Raw genomic sequence first — 23,303 nt, 5'->3', positions numbered from 1 at the left:
TTGGTCACATGACTATTTTAATTCGCAAAAAAAGTGTTCCAATTGCAGTTTATTGCAAGCGCTAAATCGTGTCTCCACTAGGCAAATTTTTTGACACAAATCCAATTTGCGCAATTTCATAGTCAATGGAAATGCAGCTAATGACCTTTGAAAGCAAGGGATTATATTAAAGTCCTTTAATCTTGTGTCTAATGTGACAGTAATCTACCCGACAATTACATGCATGCACTGTGGTTCTGCACGCCTGTCCAGGCTCTCTGGCAGCAGGTATGTGCCGATTTATCAGTCTGGCTTAAGGTTTCAATCACAGCTTCACCGTCACTTTGTGTGCTTGGTGACATGAGTGCCATCGATGTAGAAGGAGGATTAGGCTCTATCATTTTCATAACTCTTTGCATTGCTAAAAAAACTATTTTAACAAATTGGAAAAGCAAGAAAAATATAAATATAAGTCAACACAGAAATCTGCTGCTTGATCAGATCAGCTTGGAAAAAATGTCAGCCCGAGGTTCAAGTAACTTTGAAAGAATTCGGTCTCTCTGGTCTCCCATAGCTGACTCCATGACTTAGGGGATGGGGGGGCCTGGTCGTCGCTGCTCCTTGCCCTTCTGCCGTGGGCTGGGGTGGGGGCCGGGGCCTCCGGTGCCTGGCGGGGGGTGGTGGGGGCTCCGTTGGTCGGGGGGTCGGGTCCGGCGCCGGGGTGGGGCGGGCTGGGGCGCTGCGTGGTCCTCTGGGCTTGGGTGTGGGGGTGCGTGGTGGGGGGGGGGGGTGGTGTTCTGGCTTGGCTTGGGGGGGTGGTCCCTTTGCCTGTGCTGGGGGGGGGTTGGCGGGGGGCGCTGCTCGGGGGGGGGGGCCCAGCGGCACTGGATGGGCTTCCCATCTACGCCTGGGGCTGGGATCAGCCCTTCCCTGGCTCTGGGGCGGGACGGGACAACCCTCTTGGGGCCCCCGGGCGCTCTGGGTGGCTTCGGCTGCGGGGTCTGGGGTGGGGTGGGGTGGGGGGTCTTGTCGGCCCTGTCCTGTGGGGGGGCATTCTGGGGGGGGGGGGGGGGGGGGCACTATTGGTACGGGGCAGGGGGGGTTGACGGGTCGGGGTCTCCGCTGAGGCCATCGGCGGTTTCCCCGGCCGGTTGGCTGCCTCGGTCCCGTCGAGGCCTGACCAGAGCTCTTCTAGGGCCGGCGTTTGGGGGTGGGGGCCTGGGCTTGCTCCGGGGGGGGCCGGCGCTTTCTGGCTCCTCTCCCTCTGTGTGGGGTGGGTGGTGCTGGGCCTGGGGTGTCGGCGCCTCCGGGGGTGGGGCCCCTGGGCTGGGTGGGCCTGGCCCCCTTGCTGGGGGGGGGGGGGCGGGGGACAGCTGTTTGACCACCGGGGGACAGTCTACCAGCTGTCCCCAACTTACCCCCTTCCTCATATAACCTCATAATAGGGTGAGGGGGTGGGGGGATTAGCCTGCGATGAGCCTTGGGGGGGGGGGGTTTACTAGGCAGTGGCCCCCCCTCCTATGGTTGCCGTATGGAGTGGGCCCCCCCTCTTTCGGTTTTATTTGCACCTTAGACATGTAGGGCCCTTGGTAGGGGGGGTGCTTGGACATCACTGCCAGCAAGCAGCAGATGTCCTCCTAGCACCCTACCCGCCAATTTTAACCGCACCTTAGACATTTAGGGCCCCTTGGTGGGGAGGGTGAGGGGACATCACTGTGAGTAATCAGGAGATGTCCCCTTAGTGCCCTACCCGCCAATTTTAACTGCACCCCCCTTAGTACACACACCCCTCCCCCCTCAATATATACATCCCAACATAAACACACACACATGCACACACACACCCTCTTAAACACACATATACGCACACACATTTTGCAAGGAAGGTGGGACCTAGGACCATCTGTCCCCTGCCTCTTCCCTGGTGGGGGGTACGGGCCCCTTTGGGGCGGCGGCCGTGTCCCCGGGGTGCCGGCTTCCTGGGCCCGGCGGTGCTCTCTCCGCGCGGTGGGGGGGTTCACATTACATCTGAGCCGGGGGTGTTGGTGTCCCTGGGGGGTGGGTTCTGGTCCTTGCTCCTGAGCGCTGGGCCCCGCCTAACTTCCAACTGTGGCCGAGCCTGGTCGGGCCATATTTACAACACCCCTTGTGGGCCCTCTTTTTTCCCCGGGGTTCCCCCCTCCTGGGCGGGGGCGGCGGGCCCCTGCCTTGCTCCTCCCTGGACCAACCGTGGGCCGGGCGGATGGCTGCCTGGAGTGCGGGGCGGGTCTCCCTTGGGGGGTCCTGGCTCGTACCTGGGGTTGGGGCGGGGGGATGCCCGGAACTCCTGGGTGGTGGTGGGGTGCTCATCTGGGGCTGTGGGCGTCCTTCTCCGGTGGGGGCCTGCGTTGGGCTCTCCCGGCGCGGCGGGGGGGCTGTTCTCCTGGTTGGGCTGGGGCGGCCCTCTCTTTCCCTCTGTGCCTCCCTGCTCTCTGGCTCTGGGGGGCCTTGCGGCGGTCCTGCTGGCCCTGGCCTGGGTGGCGGGCTTGGTCGCCCGGGCGGCGGTTGTTCCCTGCCGGTTTCCGTGTGGCGTGGGGGGGATTCCGGCTGCCGCTGCTGCTGCGGTGGGGGTCTTGGGGTGGGGATGGCTGGGCGCTCTCCTTCCTTCTTTACACATTCCACCATCCATATTAGAAGAACATGAGCACTCACCTGAGCACGGGTGTTGGCTCACCTTTGCACTGGCGGTTTGCGTGACTTAGCTGCTGAGGCTTGACTAATTTGTTGGCCCAGCCCGTTTTGTCTTGGACACCCATGAAATCCACTTTTCTTTTTGTTAATTGTTTTCTGTCCTGACATTCAAAGTTTCTTTCCGTAAATCCTTAGCATTGGTTTTACGGCAGATGTACTTTCTGATACAACACCTCTGCAATTACCTGGATTTGGAACCATTACAATTAAGCAGTGGATTGTGCCCCTTTGTGGTTACGTAACAACTAGACTTTTACTAATGTGTAGAACATGGCCATAACAACCAATACAACTTTGGAGTCAAGAAAAATCTGCTATGGGTTACCTGGTGTCAGTAGGAAAAATGGGAAAGCATCCACAGAGTATTCGGGGCAGCAGTTCACACACGATCCAGACACACTTCTCCGGTTTGTTCTGTTTTATTTACTAACTTCTTGAGAAGTTTAGACAGTCACTTTGTAATGGTGAGGTGCCTGATTATGAATGGTGAAAAACCTGAACAAGAAACAATATTTCATCAATTTATAAACATAAATGTGTAACAAATATATCAAAAGTTAAATTCATGGCTCCATAATTAACTCAACTTGCACAATTATTTTTTAAAAGTTAACTACCAGAATTCATTGACAATACAGCAAAAAAATAAAAATGTTTTATACTCAGCGGTGTTCTTACAAATAACATTCAATGAAAGGCTAAACAAAATTTGCGCTGATGTGACAGCAAATGCGGAAGTGCACAGTGGATCGCCACAACTTTGCCTCGCACTACTATAGAATCTTACTGGCTGCCTCAGTAGTTTTTTTATGATGGATCATAAGTTTACCGATCTCTTGGAAAGCTCAGTCTAATCTGGTGCTACAGATGCACCTCATCCAAATCAGCTCCAGTGCTCACAGCTAAAACTTTGACACCGCGCCCCCTACCGATTTTCACTTCCCTTTTCCTGTCTTTTACTCTATTTCAATCAATCAATCAATCAATCAAGGCTCTTGCGGGGGGGGGGGGGGGGGGGGGCGATGCCCCTTCCCAGTGCGTAGAGCCGACCAAAAAAACAAGGGTCTTCCAAGCTTTCCGGTCTTGTGCCAGAAGCTCAGTATCCTTCATAGCAACCCCATAAGGTTTAACATCCCCTGCAATAACATCTGTCCACCGAGTACGGGGTTTGCCTCGAGGTCGTTTCCAGCCCGCAGCCCCTGGGTTAAACTCAAAGATGGCCCGCGTCGGATGGTAAGAGGTAAAACGGAGAAGATGGCCGAACCATCTGATGCGGCGTTGCGCAACAAGGCAAGAGGCTTGGGGCTGGCAAGTTTGAGCTCTTAAGGCTTTGTTAGAGACATGTTGGGGCCACTTGATGTTCTCAATGGTCCTGAGAGCCCGGCTGTCGAAGCCATCTATTCTTGCGGCTAAGCTCTTATTTAAGGGCCATGTCTCAGAACCATAAAGCAGAATGGGAAGTACAGCTAGGTTGTAGATCCGGAGCTTTGTCTTGCGCGAGATGTTTTGATGACGCCACAATGGTTTTTTGAGAGACTTTACTCTATTTACTCACTTAAATTCATTTTCTCTCAAATTTATTGGGATTGACTTGCATGTTTACTTTAGAATTTTGTTTGATTTTTACTTTTTATGTTTCTTTTTTTCTTCTATTTTTTATTTACTTTAAAACTAAAATCACTTGAAACATCAGTTTCACCTAGTCTGACCTAATTCAATTCAATTCAATTCAATTTTATTTGTATAGCCCAAAATCACAACAACAGTCGTCTCGATGGGCTTCGAAGTAAAACATGAAATCAAAAGGATCACGAATACAAAGAGTTCAATAGAAAAATACAAAAATGAACTAACAAACTGACTAAGCTATACTGGCATCCCTGCCCTTAGACCCCCCTTCGCGGTAAGGAAAAACTCCCAAAAAAAACGGATTCCGGAAAAAACGAAGAAACCTCAGGGGTGCCCACATGAAGGAGGGATCCTCCCCCAGGACGGACAGGCGATTTACCAGAAATCTTAGAGAAGAATTAACTTATCTAAATCTACAACTACATATATAAAAGTCCAGCAGACGAGCTTCATCCAGCCGTGGTTATCGGGACAGTCAAAGGCGCGAGTCGAGCCGGAGACAGGAACCACAGCCAGGTGTAGGAGCAGGAGCAGAGACGAGGTACTCGGTCAGGTACAGAGCAGAGACGAGCCAGAGATGAGCCAGAGGCAGGATCCACAGCCAGGTGTAGGAGCAGGAGCAAAGGCGAGGTAAACGGTCAGGAACTGGAGCACGGATGAGCCAACTGGAGTCTGGAAGCACTCCCACTCCCCAGGAGGGGAGAGGAAAAGAGGGACAATACATGAATCGCACTGCACCAAACAACCTAACTGTAAGACTTTGGTAATCTGGTTTCCTTTTAATCTTTCTCATGATGATGTGTTACCAAAAAGATTAGAGATTTTAAATATAGAGATGTATAAATCTCAACGTGCAAAATGAGAGATTTGTTGAAAACAAAAGTGAACACCCCCACTACTCTCCCTTATGAAAATGACATAATTTCCCAGTTTAGTCTCAAAGCCTTTGATGAATCTGTTGTAGCTGAAAAATGCTTAAGGTGGTGTACTGAGAAGAAAGAAGAACAAGAACAAAGATCAAAGATGTAGTTTTTTAGCATCAATATCTGTTCTTCTTTTTAAAAACTAAAATCAAAATTGTCTCTGCTCTGAGGTTTGGGGTTTTAAAAAATTCCAAGTTTTTCAGGGTCTACACAAAGCCAGATTTTAGTCCAAAAACACACATTCTGGGAAATCTGACATAGAACAACCACTTTCATGCATGCAGAGTTGCATTTCTGTACAACACAGAGACTCGGTGAAATGATTGTCATTTGGTTCTAACTGCTCTATGTTACAGTTGTGACAGCAGAGAGCCGTGAGGCTCACCTACGCTCTCTGGTGGAGGAGGCGGAGCGGCGAGCGGCGGAGCTGGCAGCTGAGACCCAGAGAGATGGCCAGTGTCTGGAAGCCTGCCACCAAGACAAGCAGCTGATGGCCTGGCAGAAGAGGAGCAAGCTGTATAAACGCATGAGGACGGGTTTCCAGCATGCTCGTGAGTCCCCTCCTGTACAAAAGGCTTTGTGTGTTTTTGTGTAACACCCGTGTTAAAAGACACCTATGTGACCATTTTGAGTCTTCTGGGCCAACATCAATGCACTTGTGTGTGTTTACTGTTTTAATACTGTACAGAAGTTCATGACTCAGGTAGGCATTGTGATGGACACCCACACCACCACCACCACCACCCATTTACCAATGTCACCATCTCTTTGTGCCACCTTCATCTGGCAGGTTACTCTGGAGCATCCATGGTTTGAGTATCAGCTTCCTCCCTTCTTCATATAATAAAAAGGGAGTAAAATATTTGGTAAATAAATGTTGACATGACAAAACTAAAGCAGCAGAAAAAAAGCAATCCCTAAATACACAGAGGGTACATCTTTTCTGTCTCTCCTCTTTTTCTGTTCTGTGCACTCAAATGTTTATGTCATTTGATTGTGATGATAATTAACTACATCCATCGGTTTGGGTAAAACTGAGACTAGTGTGAACACCTGGTTAAGTGCTAGTGTCCTCCAGCGGAGGGCGCCCTAGGTGACCGCCGACTTAATTGCTGGTTCTAGAGTGGTCCAATCTTTCTGTAAAGAGAGGAGGCGTGTGAAGAAGTGGGGGAGTGGCTTGATGGAACGCGTCTTGAAAACATGGAAAACTACTCTCAGGGGGTATTTACCGGCATGAAAACAGCTGAGGGTGATTAAGACCAAAACCTCAAATGACCTATATTGAAGTGGGGGTGGGACGACATGACAATATGGGGCCATCGCATCATTTTTGCTTAACAGGCTCACTGAGCACTCTATGACCTAGCTGTTTTTTCTTGCATATTCAGCCTGCATCCAGCCATGAGGGCAACTGTAACTAAGGCATTTCCAGACCACAGAGATACTGAGATAATTGCTCATCTTGGTCCTTGTTTGTATGGTTTGCTTCATGTCTCTTCAGTTTTATACTGTAACTTCATTATCAATTAAAAGTAAAACCATGTAGGCTTTATTACTGTAATCTGGTTTAGCTAAACTTAACCCTTTAGAGCAGGGGTCGGGAACCTATGGCTCGCAAGCCATATATGGCTCTTTTGATGGTCACATGTGGCTCGCAGACAAATCTTTAATCATACTTTTTTTCATTAGACCAGTCCTTCTCGGGCGCGATGCGATGCCAGAGGTCAGCTTACTATTATCTATTATTTCACAGAGTTTGTACCAGCCGGAAACCTGTGAATTGCCGTGCCTAAAACTGCGCTCCCGTCTCTGAGGAAGAGCGCGCAGTTGTGGGGATGGGATGTGTGAGGAAGAAAGCAGAGGGTGGGGAGTTGTGGGGACCGGCAGCAGGTGAATCCACAGGGATTGTAATAACGTAAAACCCGCTGCCCGTCACTCACTGCAGTGTGTGAGTGTGTGTTTGGCTCCCCGTCTGCATGTGATCAGTCTTTCTCACATCTACAGAACATTCAGACCAACCAACGATCACGTTTCAAGTCTCAACGCCTGCATGAAGCAGAAACTCACCACGGATCAACCAGACTAGACCATCAGCAAAACTACCACGAGAAATACTCATCATTTATTAGCAACAGCATAACAATGTTATTAAAAAGAATTCACAGACTAATTGTACTTTAAAAGTGTTGAAATTACACCAAATGCACACATTCATTTGCATATTTAGTTTTAAACATATTGTCGCGGACTGAGTTTAACTTGGCTGTTGGGCCGCGTTAAAAGTTCTGGAGTTCATTAAAACGCATCAAGCAGAGATCTGATTGGCCCTCAGTTTTGTCACTCAGCCTGTTGTTAGGTAATTTGGACCAATGGGGTTCAGCTATGGGCCGAATAAGGGAAATGGGAGGGCTGGAGCGGGAGCAGGTGAATATAAAGTTGGGAGACGCGCTGTCGTCTCGGCGGGAGAGATTCAGGAGTTGCTGAATTAAGTGTACGGCGTTTGTTGCGGTCTACAATAACAAGAACAAAGAACCTTAAATGAGGTTAAGTCTCCGTGCCTCAGTGTGGGAAAGGGACACCACATTATTGTATGGCTCTTTCGAAGTTACAATTAAAAATATGTGGCGTTTATGGCTCTCTCGGCCAAAAAGGTTCCCGACCCCTGTTTTAGAGCTACCACATCTGCTCCTAAAAGGAACAAAAACAGCTTAAAATGATGTTTTTCTGTTTCCTTATGATGTTTTCCTGCTTATTGCCTTCGTTAATGGATCAAAAGCAGTTGTCTGTTTACATTTTTTCTAGAGCTTTGAAATTACATTTTTCTCATCAATGTGCGGAAATAAAACATTTATTTGGATAAATCAGAATGATTATTTCAGTCTCCCAAATACATTTTTTTAACAAAAGTTTTTTTTTAAGTTGGAGGGAAAAAATGGGGAGTAAACAAATGCTGAAGAATATTTCAGAAAAGGTTCCACACTATTTAAGGTAGCTGATAGTCTAGAATCGGTTTTTATAACAATTTTTGGAAATAAAAATCCTGTTTGCTTGTGGTATTTTTACCTGTCCCTAAGTCTTCTCTGTGCCCCTGCAGGACCCCCAGACTCCCCATCTAGGGTCCGTCTGAGTGTGACCAGTAGCACCACGCTGACTGTGACCTTCCAGGAGCCGCAGTGTCTCAACTCCACAGTGGTGACCAAGTACAGAGGTGAACAGATTCCGCTTTTTGTTGCCTTTTTTATGATCAGTTTGAATCTGGCTATTGTAGAAATGATTCTACTAAAACTGCTTCCATAAAAGCCTTAAATGAACCAAGAAAAAGGTGCATTAGTGCATTAGCATTAAAGCTTTCCCACAGATATGATGATCGACTTGATACTGTTTATCATGGAAGTTATGATAAGGTGACTTGCTGATCTACGTAGTTAGATTCTTTGGTTCTACCTTAACACAATTTTTCTGATGTCCAAGGAAGAACTCTTAATTTTACTTTGTCATGCCTGAATTGCTGCAATCATCTTTTGCACATTTACAGTAAGTCAAAGGGAGCTTTATCATCACCAGGCTATTTAAAACTCAGCACACTCTTGGCTAAACCTGAGTTTATGTTGGGGAGATTTTTTACTTTAGTGATTATTTTATCTATTATATTTTTTTCTTGTTTTACTTGTATATGATGTTGTTTGTACATTTATTGTTATGCACGTTGTGAGGCATTTTGGGTAAATGCGCAGTAAAAATAGACTTTACCTATTAGTTTTCAGTTTTACCTTGAAAATATAGTTGGAGGAGTAATTATATTTATCACTCTCAAAAATAATTTTTCTTCTGAAGTAAACAATGCTTGAAAAACAAAGATTCCAACTCCAGGGGGGTGTTCCAGAAAGCAGGTTCTGCTAGCTCCCTTGATAAGTTTGAGGCTAAGGAAGTTGATAACCTCAGCTTTCGGTTCCAGAAATGGAGGTATGTTTCAGGGTATGTCAAGTTACCATGGCAACTCATGCTCTGAACATAACCTGGTCTGGAGCAGGTTTAGTTGAAGGTTAGTTTGTTTTCAGAGAGGTGAAGCAGCATGGCGTGTTGAAGATGATTTAGTGGATGAAGAAGCTCAGATAATACTTTTTCCAACATGAGAGGGAGCCGGTTTAGCTCGTGCTGGTTTGCGGCGCCTTCCGTCCGTGAAACCAGGGTTCGACTCCGGGCTGCTCCCTGTTCCCTTCTCTACCTCTGCCGGTTCCAAGCCCGGTTTGAGAAGGTTGCGTCAGGAAGGGCATCCGGCGTAAAACATTGCCAAAATCTACCATGCGACTCGTTCGCTGTGGCGACCCCTGATGGGAGAAGCCGAAAGTGGAAGGAAAGAGGATGATAAGACCACGTATGGATGTTGGAAAGATAAACTTTTTTACTTTGATCTAGTTTAATTATTTGCTTCAGTTAAGATAAATCATTTTTTTGTTAGGTCACCTTAAAAATAACACATAGTTTTCAGACAAGTATCTTCCTTTCATTCAAATTAATTCAATTAAGTAGGTATAACTTTGGTGCTGCCGTTAGATCGGCACCGCAAGGGATTCTGGGATATCATTCCCTTTGCCTGTCTGGACGGATTTGGGTTTAGGTGTGGGTTTTTAAGAGAATGTGTTTAGTTGTTTAGCTATTTTACTGTGTTTTGCCAAGTTATTTTGTCCTACTATGCTTACGTCTCTGCACCATGAGTGAGAGTGAAGGAGAGGATGATGAGTTTATATAGCACACCTACAAGTTTGTCTTATAATGACAGTGATGGAAAATTCTTCAATGAATTTTTGCACTCCGTGCATTTTTTCCGTCCTTTTTATTGTTATAGAAATGAGCATATCTGCCGGCTCAAACTTAGACATATGAGAGATCAACAAATTTAATTAATTAAGATGGAAAAAAGATTAATAGAATAATGTGACATTTAGTTAGATAAATACGTAAATTTGCCATGTATAAACAACTGAGTTTTATAGACGTAAGAAATTTATTTAAGTTTATATACATATATATATATATATATATGTATATAAACTTAAATAAATTTCTTACGTCTATAAAACTCAGTTGTTTTTACATGGCAAATTTACGTATTTATCTAACTAAATGTCACATTACTCAATTAATCTTTTTTCCATCTATATATATATATATATATATATATATATATATATACGCCCCTCTCACCCTCCGCGGGTGGTTTCTCCTCCAAGCTGGGGTCCTCTACCAGAGGCCTGGGAGCTTGAGGGTCCTGCGCAGTATCTTAGCTGTTCCTAGCACTGCGCTTTTCTGGACTGAGAGGTCTGAGGTCTTTCCAGGTATCTGTTGTAGCCACTCCTCCAGCTTGGGGGTTACTGCCCCGAGTGCTCCAATTACCACTGGCACCACTGTCACCTTCACTTTCCAGGCTTTCTCCAGTTCTTCTCTGAGTCCCTGGTATTTCTCCAGTTTCTCATGTTCCTTCTTCCTGATGTTCCCATCGCTTGGCACTGCCACATCCACCACAACGGCTTTCCTCTGTTCTTTATCCACCACTACAATGTCTGGTTGGTTCGCCATTACCATCCTATCAGTCTGGATCTGGAAGTCCCACAGGATCTTTGCCTTCTCATTCTCTACCACCTTCGGAGGTGTTTCCCATTTTGACCTTGGGGTTTCCAGTTCATATTCTGCACACATGTTCCTGTATATTATTCCAGCCACTTGATTGTGGCGCTCCATGTATGCTTTCCCTGCCAGCATCTTACACCCTGCAGTTATGTGCTGGATTGTTTCAGGCGCTTCTTTGCACAGCCTACACCTTGGGTCTTGTATCTCTTCCTTTGGCCATCTTATTATTCCTGCAGGGTATCTGATAACGGGCAGTGCGTAGCTGTTTATTGCCCGGGTCTTATTTTTGCCATTGAGCTGGCTTCTCAGGACTTGCCTTACTCGTTGGAGGTATTTAGCTGTTGCAGCTTTCCTTGTTGCCTGCTCCAGGTTGCCATTTGCCTGTGGAATTCCAAGGTACTCGTAACTGTCCTCGATGTCTGCTATTGTTCCTTTTGGGAGTGAGACCCCTCCTGTGTGGACTACCTTGCCTCTCTTTGTCACCATCCGGCTGCATTTCTCGAGCCCGAATGACATCCCAATGTCAGTACTGTAGATCCTGGTGGTGTGGATCAGGGAGTCAATGTCACGCTCGCTCTTAGCATATAGCTTGATGTCATCCATGTAGAGGAGGTGACTGATGTTGGCCCCATTTCTGAGTCGGTATCCATAGCCAGTCTTGGTGATTATTTGAGTGAGGGGGTTGAGACCTATGCAGAACAGCAGTGGGGACAGAGCATCACCTTGGTATATCCCACATTTGATGGACACTTGTGCAAGTGGCTTCCCATTGGCTTCAAGGGTGGTTTTCCATAGCTTCATTGAGTTTCCTATGAAGGCTCTTAGAGTCCTGTTGATGTTGTACAGCTCCAAGCATTCAGTGATCCATGTGTGTGGCATTGGTAATCAATCCAGGCTGTGCACAGGTTTGTATGTCGTGACTTGCAGTCTTGAGCGACTGTTCTGTCGACCAGGAGCTGGTGTTTGGCTCCTCTGGAGTCTCTACCAATGCCCTTCTGTGTGTTACTCATGAATTGATCCATGTGCCTATTTATCTTTGTTGCAATGATGCCTGACATGAGCTTCCATGTTATGGACAGACAGGTTATTGGCCGGTAGTTGGATGGGACTGCACCCTTTGAGGGATCCTTCTGGATCAGGATCATTCGCCCTTCCGTTAGCCATTCGGGGTGAGTCCCATCTCTTAGCAGCTGGTTCATTTGTGCTGCCAGGCGCTTGTGGAGTGCGGTAAGCTTCTTTAGCCAGTAGGCATGTATCATGTCAGGGCCCGGTGCTGTCCAGTTCTTCATACCTGAGACTCTTTCTTGGATGTCTGCCACTGTGATGGTTACTGGATTCTGTTCAGGGAGGTTGCTAGGTTCTTTTCTCAGAGAGACCAGCCACTGGGCATTGCTGTTATGTGCTGTCTGTTTCTCCCATATACTTTTCCAGTACTGTTCAGTTTCTAGCCTTGGTGGGTCTGCTCGGCTGTTTGGACCCTGCCACTGAGCGTACACTTTCGCAGGTTGAGTTGCGAAGAGCCTGTTTATTCGTCTGGCTTGATTGTCTCTTGTGTACCTCTTTAGGCGGCTTCTCAAGGCTAGGAGCCTTTGTTTGGCAGTTTCCAGTGCTTCAGGTATGGGCATCTGGCTGTATCTCTTAGGTACTTGCTTTCTCATTGTACCTCTTTGAGCCTCTGTCAGCTTACTCATATCCTTCCGAGTTGCCTTGATTTTGGCCTCTAACCGTTGCTTCCATGGTGGGTACTGTTTTCTTCCATGGTTGCTCTTATAGCCAAGCATCTCAAGGATCACTGCTGCTGAAGTGTAAACCAGTTCATTGGTTTCTGTAATGTTTGTGGTAGGAATTGCCCTCAATGCTTCATTCACAGTTTCCAGTAGACTTTCAGGTACGTCACTTAACCGTCGTAGTTGGTGTCGGGGTAGCCTAGTGTTCATTGTAGACATGATCTTGTCTTTCAGGTCAGTTGCTGCCTCGCTCAGTGTAATTGTGGTAGTTGGGGCTGTGTACCCAATCTCAGGGTGGAAGTGTGGCATAACCTCCTCTCTGACCTGTTGTTCTGGCTCTCCCGTGGCATTGTATTGTATCGCTTCAATCTCAAGTTGTGATAGGAGTTGCCGTTTGTGGATGTTAGAGCACTGAGCTACCAGTTGTTTGGCAGTTAGCCTTGATTGTGGGTTTCGAAGCCTCCATTCATTCCACATTCTCTGCATGTAACCCCTCTGGGTGGGATTACTTGAGTAGTAGCATTCTAACAGAACCTTGTTCTCACATCTAGTCCATTTCCGTCTTGTTCCAGTAGCCCACTTTCCATCAGGGTGTTCTGGTTCCTCAACACCTGACGCAGACCTTGTTTGGCCGGGCGACGTCTGAGCCGGCATGACATGTGGTTCATTGTCTCTCATGTTGTGAGGTAGGCATTAACGTTAAGGGTCTTGCCCAATCACCCTCACTGGGTGATGTAATTGCCCGTCTTTGTTATGGTAATTGCCCCATTTCCATTGTTATGGTAATTGCCCCATTTTCCATTAGATGTTCGTTCCGCCCTGGGAATCGAACCCGGGTTTCCTGCATGACAGTCCTGCACCTTACCAACCAAGCTACCCAGCCGGTATATATGGATCATATATATATATATATATATATATATATATATATATATATATATATATATATATATATATATGCGTCACAAGGAGAATGGAAACAATATCAGAAACTCATGCATGTACTTTGTTATTTTTTTGATGATGCAGCCGTGTTACTTTTTTGATGGACTTATAATCTTTATCCGCCGTCATTAAAATCTGAGACTCCGTCTCACTTCCGTCTCAAGTGTCACACTTTCTTTTTTTTTTCTCCACGCGTTTCCATGGTGACTCCAGAAATCGACGATCTATTGAGAATGTCTTTATGTACCTGCTGTGCACGTGCGTTAACCCAGGGTTACCAAGTAAAGCGTAATTACTCTAACTCATATCCGGTCTTTTGGAACCGACATACCCAGAGTAAGCAAGTTCAGGCGGATTTCAGCCAGAGTTCAGGCTTAAAGTCAGGCTAGTTCAAACATGCTTCCTGGAATACCCCCCTGTTCTGGTTATTTTAAGGTCATGTCACACAGCCACTACATAAATACGTACTTTTGCGCATATTGCACACGTGAAAACAGGTCATATGTTAATATTGTTACGGGGGTATCTGGATGACCCAAGAGAATGAAGAGGCAAGAGTAGTGAGGAGAATGGTTAAATTTATCAATTTCAAACACAACAAGCCAAACCAAGAACATGACCTGAACCAACAGAAAACTACACTGTGACACAGAGTACAAAACCAGGTGAGCTTAAATAGAACAAACAAATTAATGAAAACTACTACCAGCTGTGCACAATGCAGGAAGACACGAGAGAGACAGGGCCTTCCAGGAGCCACAGCAAACCTACACAAAAAAGAAACGAACAAAGGACACTGAAGATTGTAACAAATATACTATGGAAGCGTTTCTGTAGCGTAATTAAAAATTAAAGTCAAAACCAGAAATGCTTTTTCATTTTCAAAATGAAGCTGCATTTTTTGACTCAAAATTAAAATGAAAAAGCAATCCGCCAAAATGCTTTTTCATTTCCTTCCTCAACACTGCTCATTCTGTCACTTAATTAAAATGATAATGAAAATAGTATTTGACATTTCATTTTCAAAAAGTTCTGTGGTAAATGTGTTGCAAAATTCATTTAAAAATGTCTAATTTGACAATTAAAATGGATTAATAGAAATGCTTTTTAATTTTCAAAATGAAGCTGCATGAAATGACTCAAAATTAAAATTAAAAAGCAATACTTCAAAATGCTTTTTCATTTTATACTTAAAACCGCTTATTGTGTGTCATAATTAAAATGAAAATGCAAAGAGGGGATTGCATTTGCAGGCGGGGCGATGACGTCACTGCTTTCTCTGTGTGTCCAAGCCAAAAACTAGTGGTCCAAACAAAACAAAAAAAGGGTAGTTTCTGAGACTTTGCTGTTGTAGAATGATAGAAGTCAGAGCCTAGAACTGCTAATGAGGAGATAAGCAGTTTCTGCTGTTTGTGTTTAGTGGAGTGGAGCTGCCTGAAGGACTTTTCACTACTCGCGGGTGAGGTGGTGTTGGACAACCTGCAGAACCTAAGGTGGACCATTGGCAACCTCTCTACGGTAACACCAGCATCCTCTATTTCAGTACCATCTGTGTACTTCCAACTCTTCATGACTCCTGTCAAATGTTTGGACTTTGTGAAGAGTCCACTTGAAGTTTGCTAATCTAAAACTCAGTTTCAGATTAGCTAACGGAGTGGTATCTAGAAAAAAATAAAAATAAAATAAACATTCCGAAAAGAATGGGCTGTTGGGTACTTAGGAAGGAAAAGTAGGGGGATTTCTGTGAAAACAATCACTTAATGTGTAACATGCTAGCATGCGCATCTCAAAGCTTTGGGAGAAGCAATGACTGTCCCTAACGCCTAACCTAATCAGAGGTCTCAAAAAAAAAAAAAAAAAGCTTATGCTGTGGCAATGATGAGGAGACACGTTTTGACTTCGATACGTGAAGCTTTATTCACTCAAATGCCAACAACTGAAATAAAGCGGGCAAATCATCTTATTTATGAACACTGAATCAGACCACGCCCATAGCAACCCTAACCCAGAGGCAAGGATAACACCACACAGCCCCCCCCCCCTCCCCCGAACACCCAGAAAGGAACTCAACCATCAAAACCCATTCTGCAAGGGCGTTTAATGAGTCTGCCAAAACGGCTATGTCGACCCGCAGCCTGTGGAGCCAACTGTGGGACGCTGTCTGTAGAGCGTGGCAGATCTGGGGGCTGGAAGCAGGACGTCCCCGGCGGGGAACTTGAGCTGGCTGCACAGCGTCGCCTGTCAACACAAACGCTGGTTTCAGTCGGTCATGCAACGCAAGCTGCGGCCCACCCCTTCACATCCTTACGCAACCCAGGCCACACAAAACGGGAACTAACCAGCTTTACAGACGCACGTACACCTGGGTGGGAGAGGGAATGAAAAGATTAAAAAATGCGCTGCCGCCACCCGGCAGGAACCACCGGCCGCGGCCGTCCTGTGGAAACGTCACACAGGAGAGTTGGACCGCCATCTTGCCCCACAATCTCCTCAAGCTTGAGGCCCGAACTACCGGAGCGGAGGGCAAAATGTCTGCATCACCAGGCTGCTCGGCGGCCATAGCAGAAAAATCCGTCCCAACAAGCACCGGGGAGACGAGTACGCGTGAGAAGCAGTCAGCAACGTTGTTGGACTTTCCGGCTATGTGACGTACGTCAGTCGTAAACTCAGAAATGGCTGCCAGATGGCGCTGTTGGCGCGCAGACCAAGGTTCAATCACTTTAGCCATGGCAAACGTAAGTGGTTTATGATCCACATAGGCAACGAAAGAACGTCCTTCCAGCAAAAAACGGAAATGTCGAGTTGCCAAATAGAGAGAAAGCAACTCGCGGTCAAAAACACTATACTTGCGTTCCCGAGTCTGCAACTTGCGGCTAAAAAATGCAAGAGGCTGCCAAGCGGCCGCCACTTGCTGCTCTACCACAGCACCCACTGCTATGTCTGAAGCGTCGGTAGTCAGCGCGAACTCAGCATCTGGGTCTGGGTGCGCGAGGAGTGCAGCCTTTGCTAAGGCTGACTTTGCTCCGTCAAATGCAGCAACGCGGTCTGGGGTCCAATCCACAGGGTATGTGGCTTTCTTTGAACGCAAGCTGTCATAAAGCGGTTGTAACAGGTGGGCAGCCCGGGAAATGAACTAGTTGTAAAAGTTCACCATCCCCAAGAACTCCTGTAGGGACTTAACCACTTCAGGACGGGGAAATTTTGCCACGGCCTGGACTTTGGTGGGAAGAGGAACCGCACCCTGCTCCGAAATTCGATGACCCAAAAAAATCAATGGCTGACAAACCAAACTGGCATTTAGCCGGGTTAACGATCAAGCCGTGGGTTTCCAACGGCTGGAAAACTTCCTTTAGGTGCACGAGATGCTCTTCAGGGGAGGGGCTGGCTACCAAAATGTCGTCTAAATAGACGAACACGAACTCCAGACCGCGTAGCACTGAGTCCATTAACCTTTGAAAGGTTTGGGCTGCACCTTTAAGACCGAAGGGCATGCGCAGGAACTCAAAAAGTCCAAAAGGAGTGATCACCGCAGTCTTAGGCACGTCTTCTGCCCGCAACGGAACCTGATGTTAACCGCGCACCAGGTCCACTTTAGAAAAAATTAAGACGCAGCACAAACGAACAGAGAAATCCTGAATGTGGGGAATGGGATAACGGTAAGGTGTTGTAGCGTCGTTCAGACGGCGAAAATCCCCGCACGGGCGCCAGCAACCATCTGCCTTGGGCACCATGTGGAGGGGCGACGCCCCACTGTTAGAGCGCCTCACAATACCCAGACTTTCCATGGTAGCGAACTCCTCCTTAGCGATGGTGAGTTTTGCTGCATTGAGGCGCCATGCCCGAGCAAAAACTGGCGGGCCCTTAGTGGGAATGAAATGCTCCACGCCGTGCTTAGCCACAGTGGCGGAAAAAGCGGAGGTGGTCAAGGATGGAAACTCAACCAATAAACTCTGAAAAACGTCACCGCATGACAAAGAATGCGCGCGCATGACAGGCCCAGACCCCCCAGCTGCACATGGGACAGTGGCAAAAGTGATCGCGTCTATTAGTCTGCGGTTAGCCATGTCCACCAACAAACTATGTGCACACAAAAAATCTGCACTGATAATGGGAACAGAAACAGAGGCAACAACAAATTCCCAATTGAACTTACGTCCATGAAAACAAACAGTTGTCCTTTTGGTCCCAAAAGTCCCGATAGCAGATCCGTTAGCCGCACATAGTGGCGGTCCACCGGTGGACATTTCTGAGCCGGAGGGGGGAACCAAACTCTTCTGGGCGCCAGAGTCCACCAAGAAACGACGTCCGGAGCAAGAGTCCGTAACAAACAGCAGCTCTCCACGTTCGCCAGCACTCACAGCTGCTACTGAGTGCCGGCTGCTGCGTTTCCCGAACTCGAAAACGCACATGGCTGGACACAGCGCTTTGCTTTCCTTCCAAACCTCTGATGGAAACAGCACAGGGAGGTCCCGCGGCGCGCGCCCACACCGACTGCAGACACCGATACCGGGTCTCCCTCCGTCTCCTGCAGGTGGGCATCAGACGTCACATGCTGCACGGTGAAACGCCTGGTAGCCAGCAGAACTCGGTCCGCTTCCTCAGCCAGTCCGCTGTAATCTCCCGCCGCCAGGCGAGGAGAGTTGGCCAAAGCCGCGCGCAAGGGCGGCGGGAGCTGCCGCAAAAAAATGTGCGGGAAAAGAAAACCGCCCTCATCCGAGCCGAGCAGCGAGAGCATGCTGTCCATCAAGTCCACAGCCGAACTGTCTCCCAGGCCCAACATGCTGAGGATCCTCTCCGCTCTCTCCGAAGCAGACAGGCTGCATCTCCGCAGCAGAAACTCCTTCAGAGCTGCGTACTTGTCCTGCGGCGCCGGGCTGCGCAGCAGCGGCATTGCCCTGCGTGTGGACTGCTGATCCAGAGCAGCTACCACCAAGTAATACCTGGCGTCATCCGTGTGCACCCCACGCAGATGAAAAAGGGCCTCGACATGCTGGAACCAGGAGGCGGGAACGCTCTGCCAGAACTCGGGCAGCTTCACGCCGGCGGCTGCTAGCATGGCCGGGTCCCTGCGCGTGGGAGATGGCGAGGTCACTGAAGATGACGTTGAAACTCGCGCGTCTGCTGGTTCTGACATTATTCACGATTGGGGTCACCAATGTGGCAATGATGAGGAGACACGTTTTGACTTCGATACGTGAAGCTTTATTCACTCATATGCCAACAACTGAAATAAAGCGGGCAAATCATCTTATATATGAACACTGAATCAGACCACGCCCATAGCAACTGCAAAGCCTGTTGGGTGTGAAGCCCAGAGGCAAGGATAACACCACAATGCGTTACTTAAAAGAAATAACATCAGCCTACTTAAAATCTTCAAATGTTCTCAAAAATTGATGGTTGAATGCATGAATTCTGATCTGGAACTGGGTATATGTGGTACATTGGGTTTAAAAAAAAAGCATAGTTTTGTAGAAAAACTTCCCATCAACATCTGTGACCCTAACCCTTTAAGCAATCAGGGTAGTTTGAGTGAAACAAAACAGTCATAAAAAGTGTTATCAACAATGTCCACTACAATTCTGCTGCTTCTTGTATTTGAAAATGGACAGTTTATACTCTGTTTATTGATATTGCTTTTTGTAATCTGGTGTCTTATGGTCCAAAAAATGTGATTTTGTTAAAGACTAAAAAACTACATTTGATTCAATGAACTGTTGAGCTAGGTCTTTAACAAATGTATAAGGTTTTATCTTTGAACAAATTTCATTTTGTAAAAAGTAATGAAAGGTGAAATTTTAAATTTCTGATGCAAATCCATGATTAATTTCTTTGACATTTGTTAATCTAATTTCTCACCACAAACACATGGACAAATAGATAATGACTAAAGATTTCGTTTTAGTTTCATTGTCATTTTTCTGACTAATGCCAGATTTGTTCCAGGGGCGGCTCTACTATGTCAGAGTTTCTGCTTACAACATGAAGGGATGGGGGCCCCCTGCCACCTCACTACCCCCTTCTGCAGCTCCCTCAAGTAAGTTCCTGTCCACTTACAAGGTCCCCATTGTCCATCTTATGCCGGTTTGAGCACCAATTTTTCACTAAAGAAAAGCATCTTTCTTAATTCATATCGGTATCGTTACTGTTTACTGAAATCATGAATGATTGTTTCCTAAGATAATAATCAATAAGCACTGGATTTTGTTACTTGAAGAGAATCTTATCTGACCAGAACCGGATTTCAAAAACTGTAAAACTATCAAATAAATGAACTCAGCAGGGGTGGGATTATATAAGCTTGCTTCTTCCCGCTCCTTTCAAGCAATAAATCAAACTCTACTTATACTTTAGTTAATAATCACTGTATTTAATTTAGCAAATGTGGTTTAAGTTACTTTTTTGTTTTCTTTCTTTTTAAATATGCATTTCATCATTTCTGTAATGCTTTTGGATAAATATGTGTAAATGCTTTATTGATTTGACTACAATGCTTGAATAAATCAATAAATCAAATCAATCAAATCTGTACTGTAAAAGGTTAAGAAGGCAGTCTCAGCTGAAAAAGAGAGAGGTTAATAGGCCCGAACAGAAAATGAGTGGGAAGCTGACGAGACCTCTGGATCCTCCTGACCAGTAGAGGCAGTGGAAACATCAGATACGTAGTTGTTGATACTTTATCAGATGTTCAAAGTAAGAGGATAACAAGTGAGGTCCACACTCAACTGGGGAGGGCTTTAAACTTGAAATCAGCAAACCTGAAGTCCAAATCCAGAAAAGTAAGGAGATGTCAGGACTAATAGACAGAAACCCATGTGGACAGGCAAAGAATGAACCTGGAGAAAAGGCAGTGGGCTCCTTTTTCACTCCAGCAGCCAGTGGGAGTTTAAGAAAGGGGATGCACAGGTGGAGTGAGTCAAGTAATTAGCAGAAGAGCAGAGTGCAGATGCCAGGAAGAGAAAAGGAAAACTGATAAACCATGACAGATCCTTCTGTAAGCTTGGAATTCATCTTCTGGAGTCAATTTAAATATGGCAACACATTATGGACTCCTAGATGATACAGACTTAAATCTAAAAACAATGATCAAAACCAATGAAGGACTCACATTTCAGAAATATTTTTAAACTCTAAATATGGTTGTCAGATTGACTTTTTGCATCTCAGAACAGAAAGCCAAATGTTAAAGCTGTAAAAGAACTGACAAATGGGGGGGGGGGGGGTCAAAATGAGACCTGTGGAACTGGGGGAGGACAGATTTGTGCAAGATGTTATGGGCAGGCCCCCCTGGGAATTTGCTAGAACAAAACTTTCCCAGTCCATCAGATACTAGATCTCCCTCCCAAGATTGGCTATTCATCCAAGCAGCAAAAATCTGGCTTCAGTTTTGAGACATGATATATTGTGTGAACCCGCATGGTTTGGGAGGATCCAACCCAACCGACATCTGCACCATAATTTTAAGTAGGCTCAATGCAGGTCTCCATGGAACCTTGACTGTAGACTAGAGGGCTGCATTGGGACCCAACCCAAATCTCGTGGGATTGGGCGGTTTGAATTGTGCTGCTGAGTTACTCTTAGTGTCCTCTCATCCACATCTGGTATTCTTTGCATACAAACGTGGTGCTCCTGCTTCCAGCGTCTCTCTTCTCTGTCCATACAATGTGCGCTAAGCAAGTAAGCACTTCCGGTATTTTCAAAATAAAATTACCTTCAAAATAAACTTCTCATAACTTAACCAATATTTATCAAACAAAACACAACAGACTAACAAATGACCGTTACACTCCCACCAAATCACACTAATCTTAATGTGGGATTTTTCTCAGGTCCTTTAATTTGTCTTTAACAACACCTCATAAGTATTATTAGTCTGCCTCAATCAAAGTTACAACCTTATGAACTGGTCTTTCAAGAAATACTGTTCCAATCGTGGACTTTCCACCTCTGTCAAGTGTGGTATCGCTAACTTTCAACTTAAGTTTATTTACTTTGCCATCTTACTCGTACCCTGACTCTGGCTAACCTCCATTCATTGTCTGGTGCTGAATTAACTTCCACAGTTTACTGTCCTTGTGATTTCTGATTGTTTCGTTTGACTTCAAAGTCTTGATATCTTTACAGAATGCTTCATTTTTAGCTAGTCTTATGATTGTGGTTTCTGCATTTCTTCTTACGTCCAGATTATTGCTTGTTTGTCTTTGCTTCCTTTCTTTTAATTCTTTGTTAAATTGCTTCAATCTGGCATTTGCTCCTTCCAGTCTTGTCCAATCAGAACATTTCTGAAAATTATCTATGAATGATGGCGTTTTCTGTGTCGTCGTGTTACACACTATTCTTCGGAGTTCGGGGTCATCGTCCTTAATTTCTCCCACCATGGACTCTTTAACAGGTAAAGTACTTTGCCAGAGAAACATTGGACCTGTGAACCAATTAGAGTTCTTGAGTTGTTTCACCCTCAAACCTTGAGAAGCATCTGTTGGGTTGGTTGTTTCTTCTTCAGGGACCCTTTTTGCCTCTTTGCATGAACTTATGTCGGTCATAAAGTTCCCACAGTCTTCATAATGTTCCTTATCCTTCCTTAATCTTCTTTCAAGAGACTTTAGGCGATGTAAAGCACTTACTTTGTTGTTAGGCAAGTTTTGTCTTTGAGCTTTGAATGGTAAAGGCATTTCATAATGACCTGTTTCATTTTGTGTGATGTTGTCTTTTAATGTTGTCATGAAAGTGAGATCTTGAGAAAAAAAATTCTCTTCCTCACCTTTTTCCTGAAAATCTAGCTCAAGGGGTCTGATGAGGTCAGATTGAGTTATTTATTTCACTTTTGTTCTGTTGACGAAGTTCACTTTAGTTTTGAGGTTGACATAAGGTTTAACCATCGGTGTCACTTGCTGCACTATTATGCGATGACTTAAACCTATAGCATCACTAAAATCAACATGAGGGTTTCCATGGCCAACAATGCTCCACCCAAGGTCTGTGCGTTGAGCATAAGGCTCATTTTCATTGCCAGACACAACTTCTCTTGGCAGTAAAGCTTGAGAACAGTTAAAGCCAATGAGTAAACCGACTTTTTACATTTATCAAACAAAACACAACAGACTAACAAATGAACGTTACACTGTTGTTGGGGGTGTGCAACGCCCCGCCCCACCTCTTACTAAGAGCGCGCTTCAGGCCGTCTGTCTGCGCGCGCACACACGCACACTTTTAACCGAACAGGATTTGGGAAAATTCATTCATTCATTCATTTTCTTAACCGTTTTTCCCTTTCACGGGGGGGTCACGGGGGTGCCGGAGCCTATCCCGGCCACTTTTGGGCGAAGGCAGGGGACAACCTGGACAGGTCACCAGTCTGTCGCAGGGTAAAATGTCCACAAACACACACCCATTCACTCTCACACCTAGGGACAAATTTAGATTGGCCAATTCACCTATGAATCATGTTTTTGGACGGTGGGAGGAAGCCGGAGACCCCGGAGAGAACCCACGCATGCACGGGGAGAACATGCAAACTCCACACAGGAAGGTCCCCCGTTGATATAGTTTTTCACGTCCCCCAGCCGGGACTTGAACCGGAGGCCTTTTTGCTGTGAGGCGAGAGCGCTAACCACTGCGCCACCGTGTAGCCCGATTTGGGAAAATATATTTAATATTTAAGTTGCACATTACACAAAAGAGGAATGCATGAAAAGATGAGGCTGGAGGAAGAACATGAATCTCTTTAATAATATCAATAAAA

At 46.0% G+C, this 23,303-nt stretch overlaps 1 protein-coding gene across 5 annotated transcripts in view; it reads left to right on the top strand.

The window, feature by feature from the left end:
- The window catches only part of ankfn1a (ankyrin repeat and fibronectin type III domain containing 1a), a 100,435-nt gene that overhangs the window by 53,791 nt on the left and 23,341 nt on the right, over positions 1–23,303 (top strand). For all 5 annotated transcript variants that reach the window (XM_078937675.1, XM_023949534.2, XM_023949535.2 and 2 more), the window contains 4 exons: positions 5,618–5,812; positions 8,356–8,469; positions 14,982–15,079; positions 19,508–19,598. In XM_078937675.1, coding sequence (XP_078793801.1) covers positions 5,618–5,812; positions 8,356–8,469; positions 14,982–15,079; positions 19,508–19,598 — 498 coding nt within the window. The remainder of the gene's footprint in view (positions 1–5,617; positions 5,813–8,355; positions 8,470–14,981; positions 15,080–19,507; positions 19,599–23,303) is intronic.

The sequence above is a fragment of the Oryzias latipes genome, chromosome 19 (genome assembly GCF_053564925.1).
Source record: "Oryzias latipes strain Hd-rR chromosome 19, Olatipes_Hd-rR_3.1".
NCBI lineage: Eukaryota > Metazoa > Chordata > Actinopteri > Beloniformes > Adrianichthyidae > Oryzias > Oryzias latipes.
This window is presented reverse-complemented; position numbering and strand designations above follow the sequence as displayed.